The 17,750-nt window shown below is 44.8% G+C and overlaps 2 protein-coding genes across 5 annotated transcripts in view; one reads left to right on the top strand and one right to left on the bottom strand.

Moving 5' to 3' along the window:
• LOC132455142 (histone deacetylase 4-like) overlaps positions 1 to 17,750 on the top strand; it is a 181,008-nt gene that overhangs the window by 144,014 nt on the left and 19,244 nt on the right. For all 4 annotated transcript variants that reach the window (XM_060048870.1, XM_060048873.1, XM_060048872.1 and 1 more), the window contains 5 exons: positions 551 to 731; positions 2,251 to 2,483; positions 3,734 to 3,949; positions 4,622 to 4,817; positions 5,172 to 5,305. In XM_060048870.1, coding sequence (XP_059904853.1) covers positions 551 to 731; positions 2,251 to 2,483; positions 3,734 to 3,949; positions 4,622 to 4,817; positions 5,172 to 5,305 — 960 coding nt within the window. The remainder of the gene's footprint in view (positions 1 to 550; positions 732 to 2,250; positions 2,484 to 3,733; positions 3,950 to 4,621; positions 4,818 to 5,171; positions 5,306 to 17,750) is intronic.
• On the bottom strand, positions 9,321 to 11,586 carry LOC132455155 (uncharacterized). Its single transcript, XM_060048903.1, has 6 exons — positions 11,390 to 11,586; positions 11,241 to 11,279; positions 10,899 to 11,137; positions 10,170 to 10,344; positions 9,756 to 9,861; positions 9,321 to 9,641 (listed from the first exon to the last, which is right to left on the bottom strand). The coding sequence occupies exons 1-6, from the start codon at positions 11,493 to 11,495 to the stop codon at positions 9,602 to 9,604; spliced, it is 705 nt and encodes a 234-aa protein (XP_059904886.1). The 5' UTR covers positions 11,496 to 11,586; the 3' UTR covers positions 9,321 to 9,601.

Here is a 17,750-nt window from a genome sequence, read left to right as displayed (position 1 = left end):
TGTGCTACTACCCGTTTGTTTCGCCATCGCTGCCGCAACATCAGCTACACGCTAACATGCTAAACGGAGGCAAGTACGCATAAAGCGCATTGATTGGCTGTGTGATGTAAATACACGTGAGCCGCATCATGTCATTGGCTGGACACAGTGTGAGTCATTGTTTTACTGTCACCTGTCACTCACTGAGTTGCATTGCAAAATGGTACAGAATAAATTGTTATGCGTTTATTTTATTTACAGTTCAGGTTAGATTTTATTTTATGCGCTGCATATATTTGCTGTGCGCAGAGAACGCGGGAGCGGTGCGCGATTGCGCACTGCGCAGCTTAGAGGGAACATTGTCTGTCAGTCCATCTGTCTCTGTCTGTCTGTCAGTCCATCGGTCTGTCTGTCTGTCAGTCCATCGGTCTGTCTGTCTGTCAGTCCATCTGTCTATTTGTCTGTCCCTCTGTCAGTCCATCGGTCTGTCTCTCTGTCAGTCCATTGGTCTGTTTGTCTGTCTGTCTGTCCCCCTCACAGCTAACTCTTCAAAGCCCCCCCCCCCCCCCAGGTGACCTCGTCTCCGCAGGACGGTGGTGGTCTGCAGCCGGCGCTGTCCCTGAGCCCCCCCTTCCTGTCCGGTGCCCACCTGACCCCCTACATGACGGAGGCCGGCTCCGGGGCCCACAGTCCCCTGCTGCAGCACATGGTCCTAATGGAGCAGGGTCCCCCCCAGAGCCCCCTGCTGACAGGTACCAGAGCCATTAGCGTGATGCTCTCTGTGTGTTAGCTTGATGCTCTCTGTGTGTTAGCTTGATGCTCTCTGTGTGTTAGCGTGATGCCCTCTGTGTGTTAGCGTGATGCTCTCTGTGTGTTAGCTTGATGCTCTCTGTGTGTTAGTTTGATGCTCTCTGTGTTAGCGTGATGCTCTTTGCGTCTTAGCGTGATGCTCTCTGTGTGTTAGCATGAGGCTCTCTTTGTGTTGGCGTGATGCTCTGTGTGTTAGCGTGATGCTCTCTGTGTGTTAGCATGAGGCTCTCTTTGTGTTTGCATGATGCTCTGTGTGTTAGCTTGATGCTCTCTGTGTGTTAGTGTGATGCTCACTTTGTGTTAGTGTGATGCTCGCTGTGTGTTAGCGTGATGCTCTCTGTGTGTTAGCGTGATGCTCTCTGTGTGTTAGCGTGATGCTCTCTGTGTGTTAGCATGATGCCTTTCTGTGTGCTAGCGTGTGGCTCTCTGTGTGCTAGAGTGATGCTCTCTGTGTGTAAGCGTGATGCTCTATGTGTGTTAGGTAATTGAATCTGTCCAAATTGGAAAACACGTGTTCATTTAGTCCAGAGAAATCAGTTAATTGAGATAGTAATTAGGGTGTGCTCTTCTGCACAATGGGCATGGGGGTCGTTTGAGTTCTTGGAGGCCAGCCGAAAAAATGTGCTCATACTTGGGTTTGGACACAGCAAACAAACAAAACCCCAGGGAAGACGTTTCTCTAAAAAAATATTAATACAAAATCAGGTTCTGTTTATTAAAAATATGACGACACATATGCAACTCGTCAGGTGACTAACACGCACACACACCCCCCCCCCACCCCCCCCGGATGCGCTCATTAGCTCAGCTAACGAGCGGCGGTTGGTATGTCAGCGCTGGCGGCGGGGGGACAGAGGAGTGTGTGACACCCATTCAGCGGCTGTCAGCACTCGTTAGCCCACCGCCAATCACAGCGCCTGGGCTATTTTTGGACTGGTGAACTGTGTGTGTGTGTGTGTGTGTGTGTGTGTGTGTTGTACGTGAGTGCACGTGACAATCCCAACTCATCCATTGGGATGAGCCTTTCATTTTGCTGTGATGGTTCTGTGCTGAAGTGTTCTTTGTGTTGTGTAGCGTAGTGGGTGAGTGAGTACTGTGTTGTTCTTAACGTTGGCTGACTGTAGGGTAAGGGCCCCGTTAAGGAAGTTCTGAAACACCGTTTACATAACACCACCACCTTTCATTGGGTTGAAATCAATTAAACTGCCTGTCTCCTATCTCCACTTCCGTCCACCTCTCCCTCTCTCCCATCTCCACCTCACACCCTTTCCCCCTCCTTCCTTCCTCCCCCTCCTCCTCCTCCTCTCCCTCCTCCTCCTTTCCTCTCCCTCCTCCCCTCCGTCCCTCTCTCCCATCTCCACCTCACACTCTTTCCCCCTCCTCCCTTCCTCCCCCCCTCCTCCTCCTCTCCCTCCTCCCGCTCCACCTTTCCTCTCCCTCCCTCTCCCCCACCCCCTCTAGGTCTCTCCATCCCGTCGGCGGCGGCCTCGATGTCTAAGCTCCAGCGGCAGCACCGGCCCCTGGGGCGGACCCAGTCGGCGCCCCTGCCCCAGGGCAGCGGGGCCCCTTCCAACCACGCCCCCAGCCACGCCCAGGTGCTGGCCCTGCAGCAGCTGGTGGTGCAACAGCAGCACCAGCAGTTCCTGGAGAAACATAAGCAGCAATTCCAGCACCAGCAACTCCACCTCAACAAGGTGGGGCGGGTGGGGGTCAGAGCGCGCGCGCGTGTGTGTGTGTGTGTGTTTGTGTGTGAATCTGCGTGTGGCTGTGTGTGTGTGTGTGTGTGTGTGTGTGTGTGTCTGTGTGTCTGTGTGTGTGTGTGTGTGTGTGTGTGTGTCAGCAAAGACCGTTTGTTATTTTCCCACCTCCGTGTCTTCCTGTGTCACAGGATGTTGCTTGCTTGGTCGTTTTCCCTACGACTTGTGCTGCCATGGCAACGTGTTGGAAGCCCCTGCCTTATATGGCCACAGGAGGAAGTGGGTTGCCAGCTGCGGCTCCATTCACTTTATCCGTTGCCTAGCGCCCGGCTTACTACCGAGAAGTGTTGAAAGTTGGAAGTGGCCCCTTTGGTGGGAAACGCACTGAAGCTCTGTGGTCAATAGTTGATGAACCTCTCCCAGACCACGCAGCTCTGTTATGAGGCTGGAGAACCTCATTATACCATTCAGTTCAAATAGAGACACACAAATACATATGGTCTCACACACGCACAGACACACACACACTTAGACACCATGTTCTGGTGCCAGTACATGAAACACGATGGCTAGGAGATCAGAGGAACTCTGGAACTTAAACGCAGTAGTTTCCTACACCAAATGCTGCTTGCTTTTGATAACATGATGATAGATATGTTTCTATCCAGCAAGCAACAGTTCGAGCAATGGGATATTTCTTGCTCTGACTAGCAATGAGCTACATTTTAACTAACCCATTAGCAGCAAGATAACTATGAGCGCACTAACGAGTAATAAGCTAGTGGACATACCAAACTTATACCTAACTAATGAGGAATTTACTTACGACAACCTTACTGAACAGCAACAAGCTGACATTATGCGACCTGGTCTAACTCTAATGCGACGGGCTGGCTGCGAGCTAACCGTGTGCTAACAGACTAGTAGTGAGCCAGCTTTGATGTTACCAACTCACAGTAAGCTTACTATGAGCTTAATGACTAGCAGCAAGCTAACATTGGGCAAACTCTATAATTCTGATGCGACGGGCTGGAAGCAAGCTTACCATGGGCTAACAGGCTGGCAGCAAGCTAATAGTGGGCTACAGACTCACATTGAGCCAGCTATGATCTAACCGACTTGCAGTAAGCTTACGATGAGCTAAATGTCCAGCGACAAGCCAGCTGTGATCTAACTGACTCGCAGTAAGCTTACGATGAGCTAACGGACTAGCGACGACCTAACCCCTACCCCTGTATCTCCGGCAGATGATGGGTAAGCCGTGCGAGGCGGGCGTGGTCCGGCAGCACCAGAGCCACCCAGAGGAGACAGAGGAGGAGCTGAGGGAGCAGCAGGACACCGAGGGGGGAGCCCTCCCCGCCGGGGTCAGCGTCAAACAGGAGCCCCCCGACCCCCAGGAGCTCTTGGAGGAGGGGCCCTGGGACATGGAGAGGCAGTCGGACCATGAGCTGCTCTTCAGACAGGTAGCTGGGGGAGGGGGGGGTGAGAGGGGAGAGGTGAAGGGGGGAGGAGAAGTGGGGGAGAGATGGGAGAGGGGAGGATAAGAGGTGAGAGGTGAAGGGGTGAAGAAAAGAGGGGAGAGGAGAGAGGGGGAGAGGTGAAGGGGGGAGGAGAGAGGTGAAGGTTGGAGGAGAAGAGGGCAGGGGGGACAGAGGGAGAGGTGAAGGGGGGAGAAAGGGGGAGGAGAGAGGTGAAGGTTGGAGGAGAAGAGGGCAGAGGGGAAAGAGGGAGAGGTGATGGCTGGAGAAGAGGGCAGAGGGGACAGAGGGAGAGGTGAAGGGGGAAGGAGAAGAGGACAGAGGGGACAGAGGGAGAGGTGAAGGGGGGAGAAAAGAGGGCAGAGGGGACAAAGGGAGAGGTGAAGGTGGGAGAAGAGGGCAGAGGGGACAGAGGGAGAGGTGAAGGGGGAGCGGGGTAGTGTACCTGACGTGGAAAGAGGATTATAAAGTGCGGTTTGGCTGCCCTCTCATGGCGGTTCAGCTAGGAGGTGGCAGTGGGATGACTAGACCTGAATGAGATGTGGAGACTAACCTTTCATCATTTTCATCGTGTTCTTGTCTCGTGTGTGGGCGGGCGTGTGTGCGTGGGCGTGTGTGTGCGTGCGTGCAAACGTGTGTGCATGTGCGTGTGAGCAGCAGGCCCTCCTATTGGAGCAGCAGAGGATTCACCAGCTGAGGAACTACCAGGCGTCCATGGAGGCTGCCGGCCTGTCAATCACCTTCCCCGGGCACCGCCCCCTCTCCCGCGCCCAATCATCTCCTGCCTCCGCCCCCTCCTTCCCCCTCAGTGTCGCGCCCCTGGACCCGCCCGCCAAAACTCACTTCACTACAGGTCAGTTATAATGATATAAATGTAATAATGGTGTTAATATTATAGATGAAGGAGATGAGGGTGATTGTGATTAGTTTGCGAGATGCTCTGACAACAAGGCAGTAGGGTTTTAATCCAGAGGAGAAAGAATACGAATAAATCGAATAGGATAAATTAAGATCTATGTGCCTCTGCCTGTGTGTGTGTCTGTCGTATTTTCTGTGGGTGTTTGTCTGTGTGTGTGTGTGTGTGTGTGTGTGTGTGTGTGTGTGTGTGTGTGTGTGTGTGTGTGTGTGTGTGTGTGTGTGTGTGTGTGTCTGTCTATGTGCATCTGTCTGTCTGGTTGTGTGTTTCTGTCTGCCTGTGTGTGTCCAGGCCTGGTCTACGACTCCCTGATGCAGAAGCACCAATGCATGTGTGGGAACACCAACAGCCACCCGGAGCACGCCGGGCGCATCCAGAGCATCTGGTCGCGATTGCAGGAGACGGGGCTGCGGGCCCAGTGTGAGGTATGCACAACACTAACCCTAACTTTATTTATTTATTTTATTTCAGGTCAATGCACATTAATAAACATGTACAGCAGTACACGTAAATGTGCCAGATTGTAGCCTGGGGGCTAATTTCCACCTGTATTCCATTAGGCAGGTTGATGTTACAGTACAAATGACAAAAACGATATAGGCCTACAATAGTAAAATTTGCTATATAAAACAGGGAGAAGCAGAAGGAAAGAAAAACATTTGTATGTGTTAAAACGGAGACACAATTCATTAGTATGCTCTACCGGGCTAATACGGTATAGCATACAGTTAGAGGTGGTTGTACGTTTGGTTGGCTCTAAGCCAGACCTTTACTTTGCTCTTGAGGGACATTCCCTTATAGGAGGTAGTGTGTTCCATAATGCACTACCTTTAATGGATAGTGCATTATGGCTGAAGGAGGTTTTTCACAAAGTAACCTCACAGTCCCTGTTTACAACAGGGTCTTGCAGTGGGGGTGGCGCCAGGCCATATAGTACTTTATAAATTAAGCATATAGAGGAAAATTTACAAAAATTATCAAAACTCAGTAAGTTATATTTCTCTTAGATGCTGCAATGATGATAAGAGAAAGGTTTTTTTATCTAGAGTTTTGAGTGCCTTTTTGTACAGAAGCTCAACTGGTTTTAGGATAGTACAACCCGACAAAGACCAGCTGGTGATGCAGTAGTTCTGACATTAAAGTATCATTGAGTGCAGAAACATCAGTGCAGCTGCATCTGACAGAGATCCTTTGATTTGCTTAAAATGACAAAGATTGATATTTTTTTTTGGATATCATTTTAACAAGGTTTTTGAGAGAGAGTCTGGAGTCTATTATCACACCTAGGTATTTAAACTCATTAACAACTTCCAACTCTTCTGTGCTCAAGAACACCCCAGATTGAGAAAGCAGTAGTATAAGTAGTAGTAGAAGGTTTCTTTAAGAAGTATAAACCAACATTTGCATTTAAGATAAGACACGATCTATTGAGCCATGTTTGTATGTGTGTAAGAGCTGCTGAGAGCACACGTGCCACCTCCTCAGGATTTTTTGCTTTAGTAAAAGTTACAATGTCGTCTGCGTAAAGCTGGAAATCGACATGTAAACAGTATTCCGGTCAATCATTAATATATAATGAAAATAAAATGGGCCCCAGTCTGGACCCTTGGGGTACTCCTACTGGACAACCAATATAAGCCGAACTGGCCCCGCCCACCACAGTGCATTGTTCTCTGTGTGACAGGTATGAGTGAAACCACGGCTGATGGATGGTCACGGCTACTGGCCACGGCTGAGTTAGCCAGTGAGAGTGGGCCAACTGAGCCTGTTGCGGGGCTAAATTAGCCTGAAAGTTAATGTTCAAGGGATGTGGGCCAGGGTTGATCTCGCTGTTTCGGACCCTGCATCCCGCTGTTCATCTAGAGCTGCAGCGGCCTCCCACAGCAGCTTGGCGACCTTCTTTCCCGCCATTTTGATGTTATACTATCAACCCATTCAAACCTGGCACAATGCTAGGCATAGAAAAGAAAGTGCCAAGTGCTAGGTCGTGGATGATCAGCTGGTCTGACGAGGAAATTACGTAGTTCCCGCCCAGACGTGATTGGCTGATACGTTTTGCAAAACGTTTTGCAGAACGTTTTGCAAAATCTTTTGCAAAGTGTTTTGCAGATTGAAATGTAATTTGAATTTCGGAACACACAGAGCGTGGCGAACTTTTGCGAATTTTATTGAGGATTTCATTGTCACTTTGCATATTAAAATACACTTTGAATAACGTATTTGCAAATTACATTATTAAATTGTATAATGAATTGTCAATTGCATAATGTAATGACTTATTGAATTGCAAAATTGCAAATTGCATTGCCATTTGAATTTTGCTACATATATGCTTCCATACCTGGTGAACCACGCGTGTGCTCGGCATACATCTTACCACAACACCGACCGGGATCCAGAGCCCCACTCAGAGGTGGTTGAGGAAGCGTGGGGCTCTGGATTGGGGCTCCGGATTACAATTTGATTGGTTAGCCCACAGTTAGCTCGCTGCTAGTCTGTTAGCCCACAGTTAGCTCGCTGCTAGGCCGTTACACCAGGTCGCTCAATGTTAGCTTGTTGCTAGTCAGTTAGCTCATAGTAAGCTTGTTGCTAGTCAATAAGCTTATAATTAGCTCTTTGCTAGTCAATAACCTGATAGCTTGTTGCTAGTCAGTAAGATCATATTCACCACACAGAAGTAGTTGAGGCTTCCTCAGAAAGGGTTGGAATCACAGGGTACCTTACGATACAATACGATACACAATATATGGCCTGAGATACCGACAATTTGTCTTTTTGTAAAATTAGTTAACTTCAATCCAAGTTTTCCTCATTGATGTGTTGAGCGCCACCTCGAGGAGGAGGGAAATCTGGTTAGAGCGCCTTACTTTATTAATTAAAATATCAATATTTGGAGCGATATTTCCTCTAACTCTTCAGGAATAAAGCATAAAAATGCAAAATAAATGTAAAAACATATATACATAAATTAAAAACCAATATATAAGCATTACATCGATATTTGGCGGCGGTAAATCGATTCTCGTGTCGCATGAAGAGGGGGACGATATATCGCGTATAGATATTTTGTCCCAACGCTAGCCCTCAGCGGCTGCTGCCTCCTCGACCTCCTCTGTGTCGAGCTTTGGATTCAGGAAGTCATCCCCGGGATACGCTGACGTCCACGTAGGGCTGGGCGATATGGACCAAAAGTCATATCTCGATGTCTTCAAGCAGAATATCGATGTAAGATAAATGTCGATATTTGTCGGCGTGCTCCGCGAGCAGATTTGCCATTTCTATTTCTACCGTTCGGAATTGAATACAGTTTGATGGTTGAATAAACCGTGGACTAGACACTGCCTCCGCCTCGTATTTGAGAACATTAGAATATATAACATCACGGCCAAAAGCTTTGTGCGCCTCCGAAATATTATGAATCGTAACGACTGCGTGGGGGGGGCGTTGCTAGGTTACTTAAGGTTTTATGTTTGGGTCTTGCGGAGTGAGAAACCTTGAAGTTACTGTGGAGTTACCGTTATTACTATACCTACCTACCGTTTCGATTTACAATTACTAATCCTACCGTTCAGAATTGAATAGTTTGATGGTTGAATAAACCGTGGACTAGACAATGCCTGCGCCTCGTATTTGAGAACATTATAATATATAATATCACGGCCAAAAGACAAGCTGTGTACACCCCCGAATATTATGCACAGAATTGCAACCCTTTGGTTGCGACAGTTTTTAAGCACTCTCTACAAATTACGTGATTTTGTAATTCGTCAGACACCTTATATCCAAACCATTTCCCTACGATGGAGCCGTTGGTCTTTCGCTTGCAAACAAGCTCCTCGGTGCCGCTTGTGCAGGCGGACTCCATAGCTGTGTTCGCAATCGTTCCCTATCACGCATATAGTGCACTATATAGGGTGCTGTTTATGTGCCGTTTTTGGCTTTTTGTCTTGTTATGTTGTGTTGTTATGTTGCTGTCCCAGATAGCAAAATTCAGTTGAATCAATGTTTAAATATGGTTTGGCAGAAATGTTGAAACTACGTTGAAGCCTGACATTGAAACGATGTTGAAAGTGTCCCCTCTACCTTTCGTTGAATCAACATTGGATCTTCAACCATATCGATGTTGAATCAATGGTGATTCAACCATCATCTAAATGAGAATCAACGTTTAAATTTCAGTGGATTTAATGTTGAAATAATGTCACTTAATCAATGTTGAATAAACCATCATCTAAATGAGAATCTAAATTTAAATTTCAGTTGATTTTAAGTTGAAATAATGTTACTTAATCAATGTTGAATCAACCATCATCTAAATGAGAATCTACATTTAGATTTCAGTTGATTCAGTTACTGAATCAATATTGGTTCAACCATTATCTAAAATGTATACTAAATATTAATTTATATGAATGAATGAGTATAATACATATATAACTATTACAATGAGTGATGGCCATTTTAGCTTGCAGAACAATCAACATCAACCTCCATTGAAATACACTCTATTTAGCAGTAAGACTATGCCGCCAACAATAGGACTAACTGTATAATAACAACAGACACATTTTGGATTCATTTAGATTTTAGTGATAAAAACATTTATTAGAAAAAAAAAATTAAATAATCAAATTGTTGAAGGTACTGAAAGAATCTTTGGCTTGCCTTCACCACAAAAGATACCAACAAGAAAAGGCGAATTAGTGTAATCACATGTGTAATCACCGACCAACAAGGGCCATAGCCCATATGAAGAGGACACTGTGGGAGAGAAGCAGAGACAACATGTCAAGACTCATGATGAAAAGCTTTGCAGAGCAACTTATGCAACAGCTTTTTAGGAATATTAGGAATATCAAATTCACCTACATCTACTTTTTGTTGATGCCTCCTGCACGCCAAGGGGCGTAACGTAGCCAATTTTTCACAATGTCGCTGAAGGCCTGCTGTGTGAGTTTGCGGTCACACTGCCGAGAAGCAACTGAAAGACATGAATACAAAATGGTTGTTTAACGAATGAGAAGATACTCATTGCATCAGTTGGGTTTAAATAAGTTGTTGCCAGCTGAAAGATAATGTTCCATGCAGTAATCGCCCAATACCTTTTGCTCAGGTGGCCGGGCAGTATAAAAATAATAACCCAAAGTGCAATAGTGCTAATGCAGTTGAAATGTCAACAGTCCAGTTACACTTACGATGTGTAGAGACCGAAAATGCTTTTGTTTGGCCTTAAATGCAGATTACTGTTACTGTGTCAAAACAGCACAAGGAATATTTAGATAAACTCACCAAACATGCAGTCTTGCAGGGCTGTGTCTTTGAAGGGCTGCTTGGCATCCCTTTGTGTGCAGGTTTTTCCTGCCCAATTGAACTTGCAGGCCAGGCCGTTGGTCAAAACCGTTGTAAGCATCCTCCTTACCATACATGTGGAGCTAGTGCCTCCCACCAAGGCCAAGCGGGCAATCTATTGAGATGAGAGGAAAAATGGATTTAAATACAATGCCAGTTTGCCTGTTGATGTGACTCAATTGGAACACCGGTGTTAAAGGTCCGACCATGCAGAACATGGATAAAAAATGTTAACAGTGAAAATGTTGGGTTGCACTACATGTTTCATTGGAATACATTGGAAATGCATTACAGGAACATGACTCCATGAGCTAGGGGCAGGTGTGACATCTGTCTTTGCATGTTTAATTACTTCTAGAGGACACAAGCTTTCAGAAAATTTATGGTTTGAGAGGTATATTGGCTTTCCCTAAATAGTAGAGACCAAAATGTAAAGTCTTTCTACTTGATTCACAAGGCAAATCCCGATAATGACTGGCGTTCTTTACATTATCCCTTACTTACCATTCTGATCAATGTTCAGCATGGTCAGACCTTTCAAAAAAAGTTGTTTTTGTTGGATTAAGGGGGGGGAGGTGGGGTGCGCGGTAAGGCCCAGTAAAGCCCGGTAAGGCCCCGCCTAATATGGAGAATGTCTCATTATGCAGCTCAGTTTATCAAACAAATTACCATCTTTTGTCGGACTGGCTCAGTTCCCAACAACGTTTCGGCCTCATTGAAGTCTTCTTCGTTGGTGATCGGCAGCTGGATGGGGAACATTTCCTGGCTTGTGGCTGGCCCTGGGCCACAAGATGGGGTCATTCTAGCCTCTGCCAATTCACCCTTGATGAACTGCACATCCCTTGACAGTTCATTGACAACCACCAGCACTTCGGCAAGCATTTTTGTCATCTTTTGGATGGCAAGGTCTTAAACAAGGATAAAAACAAATTGTCAAACAAATTGTCATGAGATAAAAATGTGCAAAATACTTCTGTGGCTACATAGCACAACATTTTCTAATAGACTTGCCTTTCAAAAGCTGCCCGTTGTCACCTTGCATGGTCACATCTATAAATACAAGTAATTTACAGTATGTTAATTTAATGCATTTCTGTACTATAAAGACATACACAGAAATCCTTTCCGGTGGTATTACAACAAGACCAAATAACCATTACCGTTTTGTGCATATTGTGGGTCACGAAATGGGGTGTGCATGGAACCATATGGTGATGTACTGGTACCTGCAAAAACAAAGATATTAATTTGTATATTTGGAAGCATCAACAAAACTTTGAGAGGGGGAGGTCATAACAAAGAAAGTAATTTTATGTCATGCTAATATGTCAGTTTCATTGTGGAGTTCTGTGTCCACGGCTGTACTAAAAGTGTTGCTGGAAGTATGACATCATACCCTCTCTCTGTGGGACCTGCAGCTGGTGGTACAGCCCAGTGCCGCTGGTGGATGCTGCCATCGTTTCTGAATCACATAATAAGAAATGTAAAAGTCAGTGAATGAAATTATTTTACAAAAGACATACAGAGGTTTATGTGACTACTGACCATTATTTGAGAGCTTACCATGGTGAAATCGCGCACTGGGCCCTGCAAACATATCTGCAAAAGGGGCATACAATACATGTGTCTTACCATTTCTTGCCAGGTGTGAGGACCATGCTGCTGGAACTCTCACAGCAGGCGGGCGTGAAAGACGTGGTTTCTTCGGTTCACCAGATGGCTCATCAGAGTCCGAGTCCCTATACAGTGGATTTTGCCTGAATAAAAATAATCAATTAAAAAATTCAGTCCATTTTATATCAAGCCAAAGTCAAGATAAAATAATGCTGCTGTGACCTCCTTGTTATTAATTATAATAAATAATAATAGATAACTAGTTCAATTATGAGGGGACAGAAGTAACTTTCAGTGCACATCACTTACTTTGTTTTTCTTTTTTCTCGACCTTCTTTTTCCTCCTCGGATTCAATTTCAGTTGTTGCACACATGGTCGAGTTGTACTTATGTTCACCTCTTCTAGCTTCTTCATACGTTTCTGGAGAATGCAGAAGAAAGCAACAGCATTTTCTCAGCTAGCTCTTAAAACTCAAGTCACTAGTACTTGAGAAGTTTCCAGTCAGCAAGCCCATTTCTCATTTCTGTCACACATTTGTCATACATCTAGCATACATCATATACATACATTTTGGCTCTTGCAAAACCTATACATCTTATACCATACCTAAATGTATGTACATTATGTATGACAGAAATGAAAAATGAGACACTTTCAAGAGTAAATTGTAGTGTGTATCCTACAAGTTTTTCCATACATTTTCATATGGGTTGCACTATACTCACGACATGTAATCAGTTGGCGGACATCATTGTAGGTGACCCATGTGATATCTGGCTCCATCTTGTGTTGAAGAGCTTTTGCAATTGGGATTTTTTTGGGTGGCCATAACAATGTGTTCTCTCTCAGCCAGCTCTGCAGAACTATGGCCGTGCCACCATTAGAGAATTGTACCACTGAGTACAGCACCTGATCCATCTTTAAAGAAAAAATAAGAAGAATTACCCTACTCCATCTCCCCTAACAACTATATAAAAAGGAACTAAATTAACTAAACTAAATGGAACTAGTTAACCCCCCCCCCCCCCTTCCCCTGCCTTGAGAACCCCTATGAATGCATCATTCCATGATGAAGCAGTGGTATTGTTATGCCACCATCTCCGTCTGGGCAAAGAAGACATTTTCGCTTGATACAGCTTAGTTTGCCTATCCCTGTGTTTTCTTCAAGCCTACTGACCTTGTGTGTTCCAATGTAAGTTGAATCACAGGGGTACATATAGTATGGCTGTTTGTTTCCGAATCTTCTGTAAATGATATAAACATCATTATCTGACTTCAGAATATTCACCACTAACGCAAAGCAATCTCCCACTTCAATACAATTGTCTCCCACCTTTGTTGATAAAGTAAACTGATCAGTGGATACCTTCTTGTACTGTTGAGAGGATGTGAACTGGTGGGGTAAAGGACCATCAGTGTGGAGTTTGTGTAATATTGGTTCATTTTTGGGATGTGGTGCCTCAATATATGGAATTTCCGATAACCTTTTAACTATTTGCTGTAGAGGCTGGTGTGGTTTGCGCACAAGTCTTTTAATTTGTCCCAGATAGTTTTCAAAGGGGAATCCTGAAATACTATCAAGAGAGCCAAAGTTCTTGTATTCCTCAGCCAAATGAATGTGCTGGTGTACATTGTAAACAATTTCATCCGTTCCGTATAACTGCCCATAGTGCTGAACAAAAGACACCATTAACCTCTCTGCAAAAGATAGCATTTCCTCAGAAATACCTGGGGAAAGCAGTAAATACATGGTGACGGAAAACGACATAAAATTGTCATATATGTCACTTGGAACACAGTCCTTCAAAACAATTGGGCCCCAATAAAGCATAAATGAACGTAACTCAGTGGCTTTCCAACGATCCAGTTCAGCTAGTGCCCTTGGTTTTCGATTAAATTCACAGGGCATGTGGGAGCGCAGCTTAAGGAGTTTCTCAGAAATTGTCCCTACAGTTTGTGACGGAAGCCTTGTTGTCTTCTTCCCCTTTAACCACATATTCAAAAGTTTTCGAGTTACCCCGAGACAGCTGAGATGCATATAGTCTATCGGAAACATGGACACTATATTAACCACCCCAGATAAAGGACTGGTTCCAATGTGGTGCTCCTCATCAACCCTATCCTTGAAACTGACGTCTGTCCTTAGCCTCACTTTGGTTTCTGGATATGTCATTTTCTTTCGCCATACTCCCTCTTGAAAACACTTGTCACATCCTGCATATCCATTATGTGACTTAGTCTGTTTAATGAAGGCTCTGGCTGGAGCATCACAAATAAAAGAGGAAACCAGAACTTCGAACTGCTTGTCAAGATACATAATGCCATTACTCAGTACATTCTTAAGATCTCCAACAAATTGTTCAAGGTACTGAGAAAGAATCTTTGGCTTGCCTTCACCACAAAAGATACCAACAAGAAAAGGCGAATTAGTGTGATCACATTTCAGACACCCAAGTATGGGCCAGAACTGAAGCTTTGAACTTTTGAATAAGGGTAGACCATCCATATTGAATTGCAATACAAGAGTAGTCAGAGTTGCCGGTAAACTCAAACATTGCAACCGTGAAAGTACTCCCTGTACTATCCCAAAATGATAGTATTCTCCCCCTTCTATTTTAGTGGTAGGCACACTTGCTTGTGTTCCAAGTAAGGTTCTTGCATCTCTGGGAAGGGTGGGATGAAACACCCTTAAGATGGAGAGCAAAGAGGACAGTGCAACAAGAGACACAGAATAGGATGTGGCCCAATATTTTAAGCTTGTTTTTAAGAAGTCTTCATTAGGCTCATCATCCTCACTGCCACTGTCACTTTCAGGTTCAATTTCATCAGCCACTGGTTCACAATCTAAATCTGAATCTGACTGTGCAGTGCACAAGTTGATATCATCCTGCTGATCACTGTTGACTAGTGGTCTGTTTAGTGAGAAGTCAGTTGTTGGGAAACCACCTAGCTGGCACTCAGAAGAGGTTGTGATTGGATTTGTTGTTTCAAAACTGGAATTAGCAGCTGATAAATTATATTCAAAGAGAATATCCTGCTCTGTGTCCCTCACTAATTTCTTGATTTTGCGTCTTTTAGCTTTGCAAGATGCCCAATAAGTGGACATTATCGTAGAAATTATTCAGATGCTGTCGCCAGTGTACAAACCTCTGTATTTAATTGGTGGCACTGGCAATGTGATTCTGCTTGTCTTGGATCCGGAAAAAGAGAAGAGAGAAAATCAATGAAATACAACTGTTGCAATAAAAGCTGTTTCTGAAATATTAAAAATACTATGAATAACTATGTACAAATAAACAAAAATAAGTAAAATTACAATAACAATGTGATAATAAACAAAAATAACTATTTACATGATTCCCTCCTCCCCCCCCTCCTTTCTTCTCCGGGCGTTTAGGCATCTTTCAAAATGTTCATTAAACCAAACTCACAAAGGTAAATAAAAATAAAACCACACACAAGCGCGCAATTCAACCACTTGCTTCACACTCGCACTCTGGGCAAGAGCCTGCTAGTTTACCACACCCCTTGCGCATTTGTTTTCTCAACCAAGTGTAGCTGTCAATCAAAGTATACATGCCCCGTTTTGATAGTGATCGCCTCATTGGCTTGTAACGCTTGTAAACAAGGAAGTATTGGTCTTACAGACATGTGTGAGTGCTCTATGTCACCGTGAGACCCTGGCAAACACGGGGAATTCCATGAATCAGACGACAATAGCTGAATTCAAACCCTGAATCGCAGTTTTCTACTAAAAAACATTGCAGCGTTTCGGTTTTCTATTGTTCGGCTGCATTGTATAAGATGGCTTGTGCATATACACAATGTAATTAGACTAAAATAATATTGATATTCGATTTCTGCGGACTCTTATGAACTTTCAAGACCGAACATGAAGTATCAACGCATTGCTAAGGATATCCACAACGACGATAAAGTTAGAATGCACCAAGGGAGGATGAGGTTGAGGGGTGCTATTTTGACCAAAGACACTAGGATATACTTGATCTATATTCGCTAAACATATTTATTCCACCGTATGGTTGACATTCCGGAGATTCTAAGCTTTCCAACGGTGTATGACATGACTATAACACTCAACTGTATGAGGCGGCACTAGCTCAGGAGGTAGAGCGGGTTGGCTGGTAACCGCAAGGTTGCTAGTTCAATCCCCGGCTCCTCCTAGAGTGTGTCGAGGTGTCCCTGAGCAAGGCACCTAACCCTAACTGCTCCCGACGAGCTGGCTGTCGCCTTGCATGGCTGACTCCGCTGTCGGTGTATGAATGTGTGTATGAATGGGTGATTGTGTGGCAATATTGTAAAGCACTTTGGGTGGCCACTGGTTACAGATAAAGCGCTATATAAATGCTGACCATTTACCATGATGCCGAAAATTGACCAAGCATGTTGGGGGGAAGGGCTGGTGTAACGAAAACTTGCCCGCCGGCGGGATTTGATGATTAAGTGGTTAATGTAATGTAATAATTTAATTTAATATAATATATAAAAAACCGCATGAAAATCATTGGTATTCAGTGAGGTATGATTAATTAAATGCGCTGACAGTTCATTGCTCCAGCCAAACGGATTACACTGAGTGGAGCGGATGACCCCTCCAAGATGGCAGCCCCGCGTCTCGTCAGCGCCAGTAGGCGGTAGCATTCGATGCTCCGTCTATCATATAAGATGTCTATGGTTCCGACGTCTCAATGGTCCGAAATATTTCCCATTAGATCGACATGCCACTATGCCGACGGTTCAATGTTCCGAAAACGGAACCCATTGGTCCAAAGGTCTGTTTCGTTTGTCCGACTTTTCAAAAAGGAGGCACATTAGGCCGACGGTTCAATATGCCGAATAGGCCAATTCCACATGTGTGATTATGAAACCAAAAATATTATATCCGGAATTACGGGCAGGCCCCGGAGGCAGAGCGGGAAAGAGATAAGCCGTTAGAAGTTGACGCTAGGTATAATTTGAACGGTTGCTGTTGTTTATGGACCCATTAATTGAACACGTTAAGTTTTCTGTGAATTTTGAAACGATACGGAATTTTCCCCTCCTCGCGAGTTTCACACTGGCACTTTTGCAACAATATCGTTGACTTCTTAAATAATTAAATAATTCAGTTAAAACTTACCTCGAGCAGGAGTTGGTATGAGCGTTCACTCAAAATGGCACTGGAGTTCTGTAACGTAAAGGTGCGGCCACACCAGACGCGTATTTCGCGTACTTCGCGTATGAAATCGCCATTTTTTCCATAGGGAACCATTGGTATACGCGCGTATTACGCGTATTAAGGTACGGCCACACCAAACGCGTTACCTGCGTACCACGCGTATAAAATCGGCAATTTTTCCATAGGGAAGCATTGGTTTACGCGCGTATGAGGTGCGTACACGCGTATCATGCGTACCAAGCAACATTTTACTCGCTGTAGGGGCGTATGAGGCGCGTACATATACGCGCGTATATATACGCGCGCACATATACGCGCGTACATATACGCGCGTACATGTACGCGAGGAGTTAAAAAAATTGGACTTTTTACGCTCATACGCGCCGCAATAGCCAATCAGCGTTGAGCTTGACCCGACGTCACTGGCAGAGAGTAGTGAGCTTGGACAGAAGCATACGGCCGACATCTTTCTTTATTCTGTGTGGAAATAGTAACATAGTTACGCCATTAAATGCTTTTATGGAAACATTTTTAGCGAGAATTGTGCATTTTACTTTCATAATGTTCGCTCGGTGAATGTGAAGGATGTTTGGTTTGATAGTTATGACGAAGAGGGAACGCTCCGTTCACTTGCATGGACAGAGTCTCTGGTTACTAAGCAACCTCAACGTCTTGGCGGACTATATATCTGCTGATCAACACTACGAATGCTGGAAACACACCAGAC

The sequence above is a fragment of the Gadus macrocephalus genome, chromosome 4, assembly GCF_031168955.1.
Source record: "Gadus macrocephalus chromosome 4, ASM3116895v1".
Taxonomy (NCBI): domain Eukaryota; kingdom Metazoa; phylum Chordata; class Actinopteri; order Gadiformes; family Gadidae; genus Gadus; species Gadus macrocephalus.
Note: the sequence above shows the minus strand (reverse complement) of the source record. Positions and strands in the feature narration are given on the sequence as shown.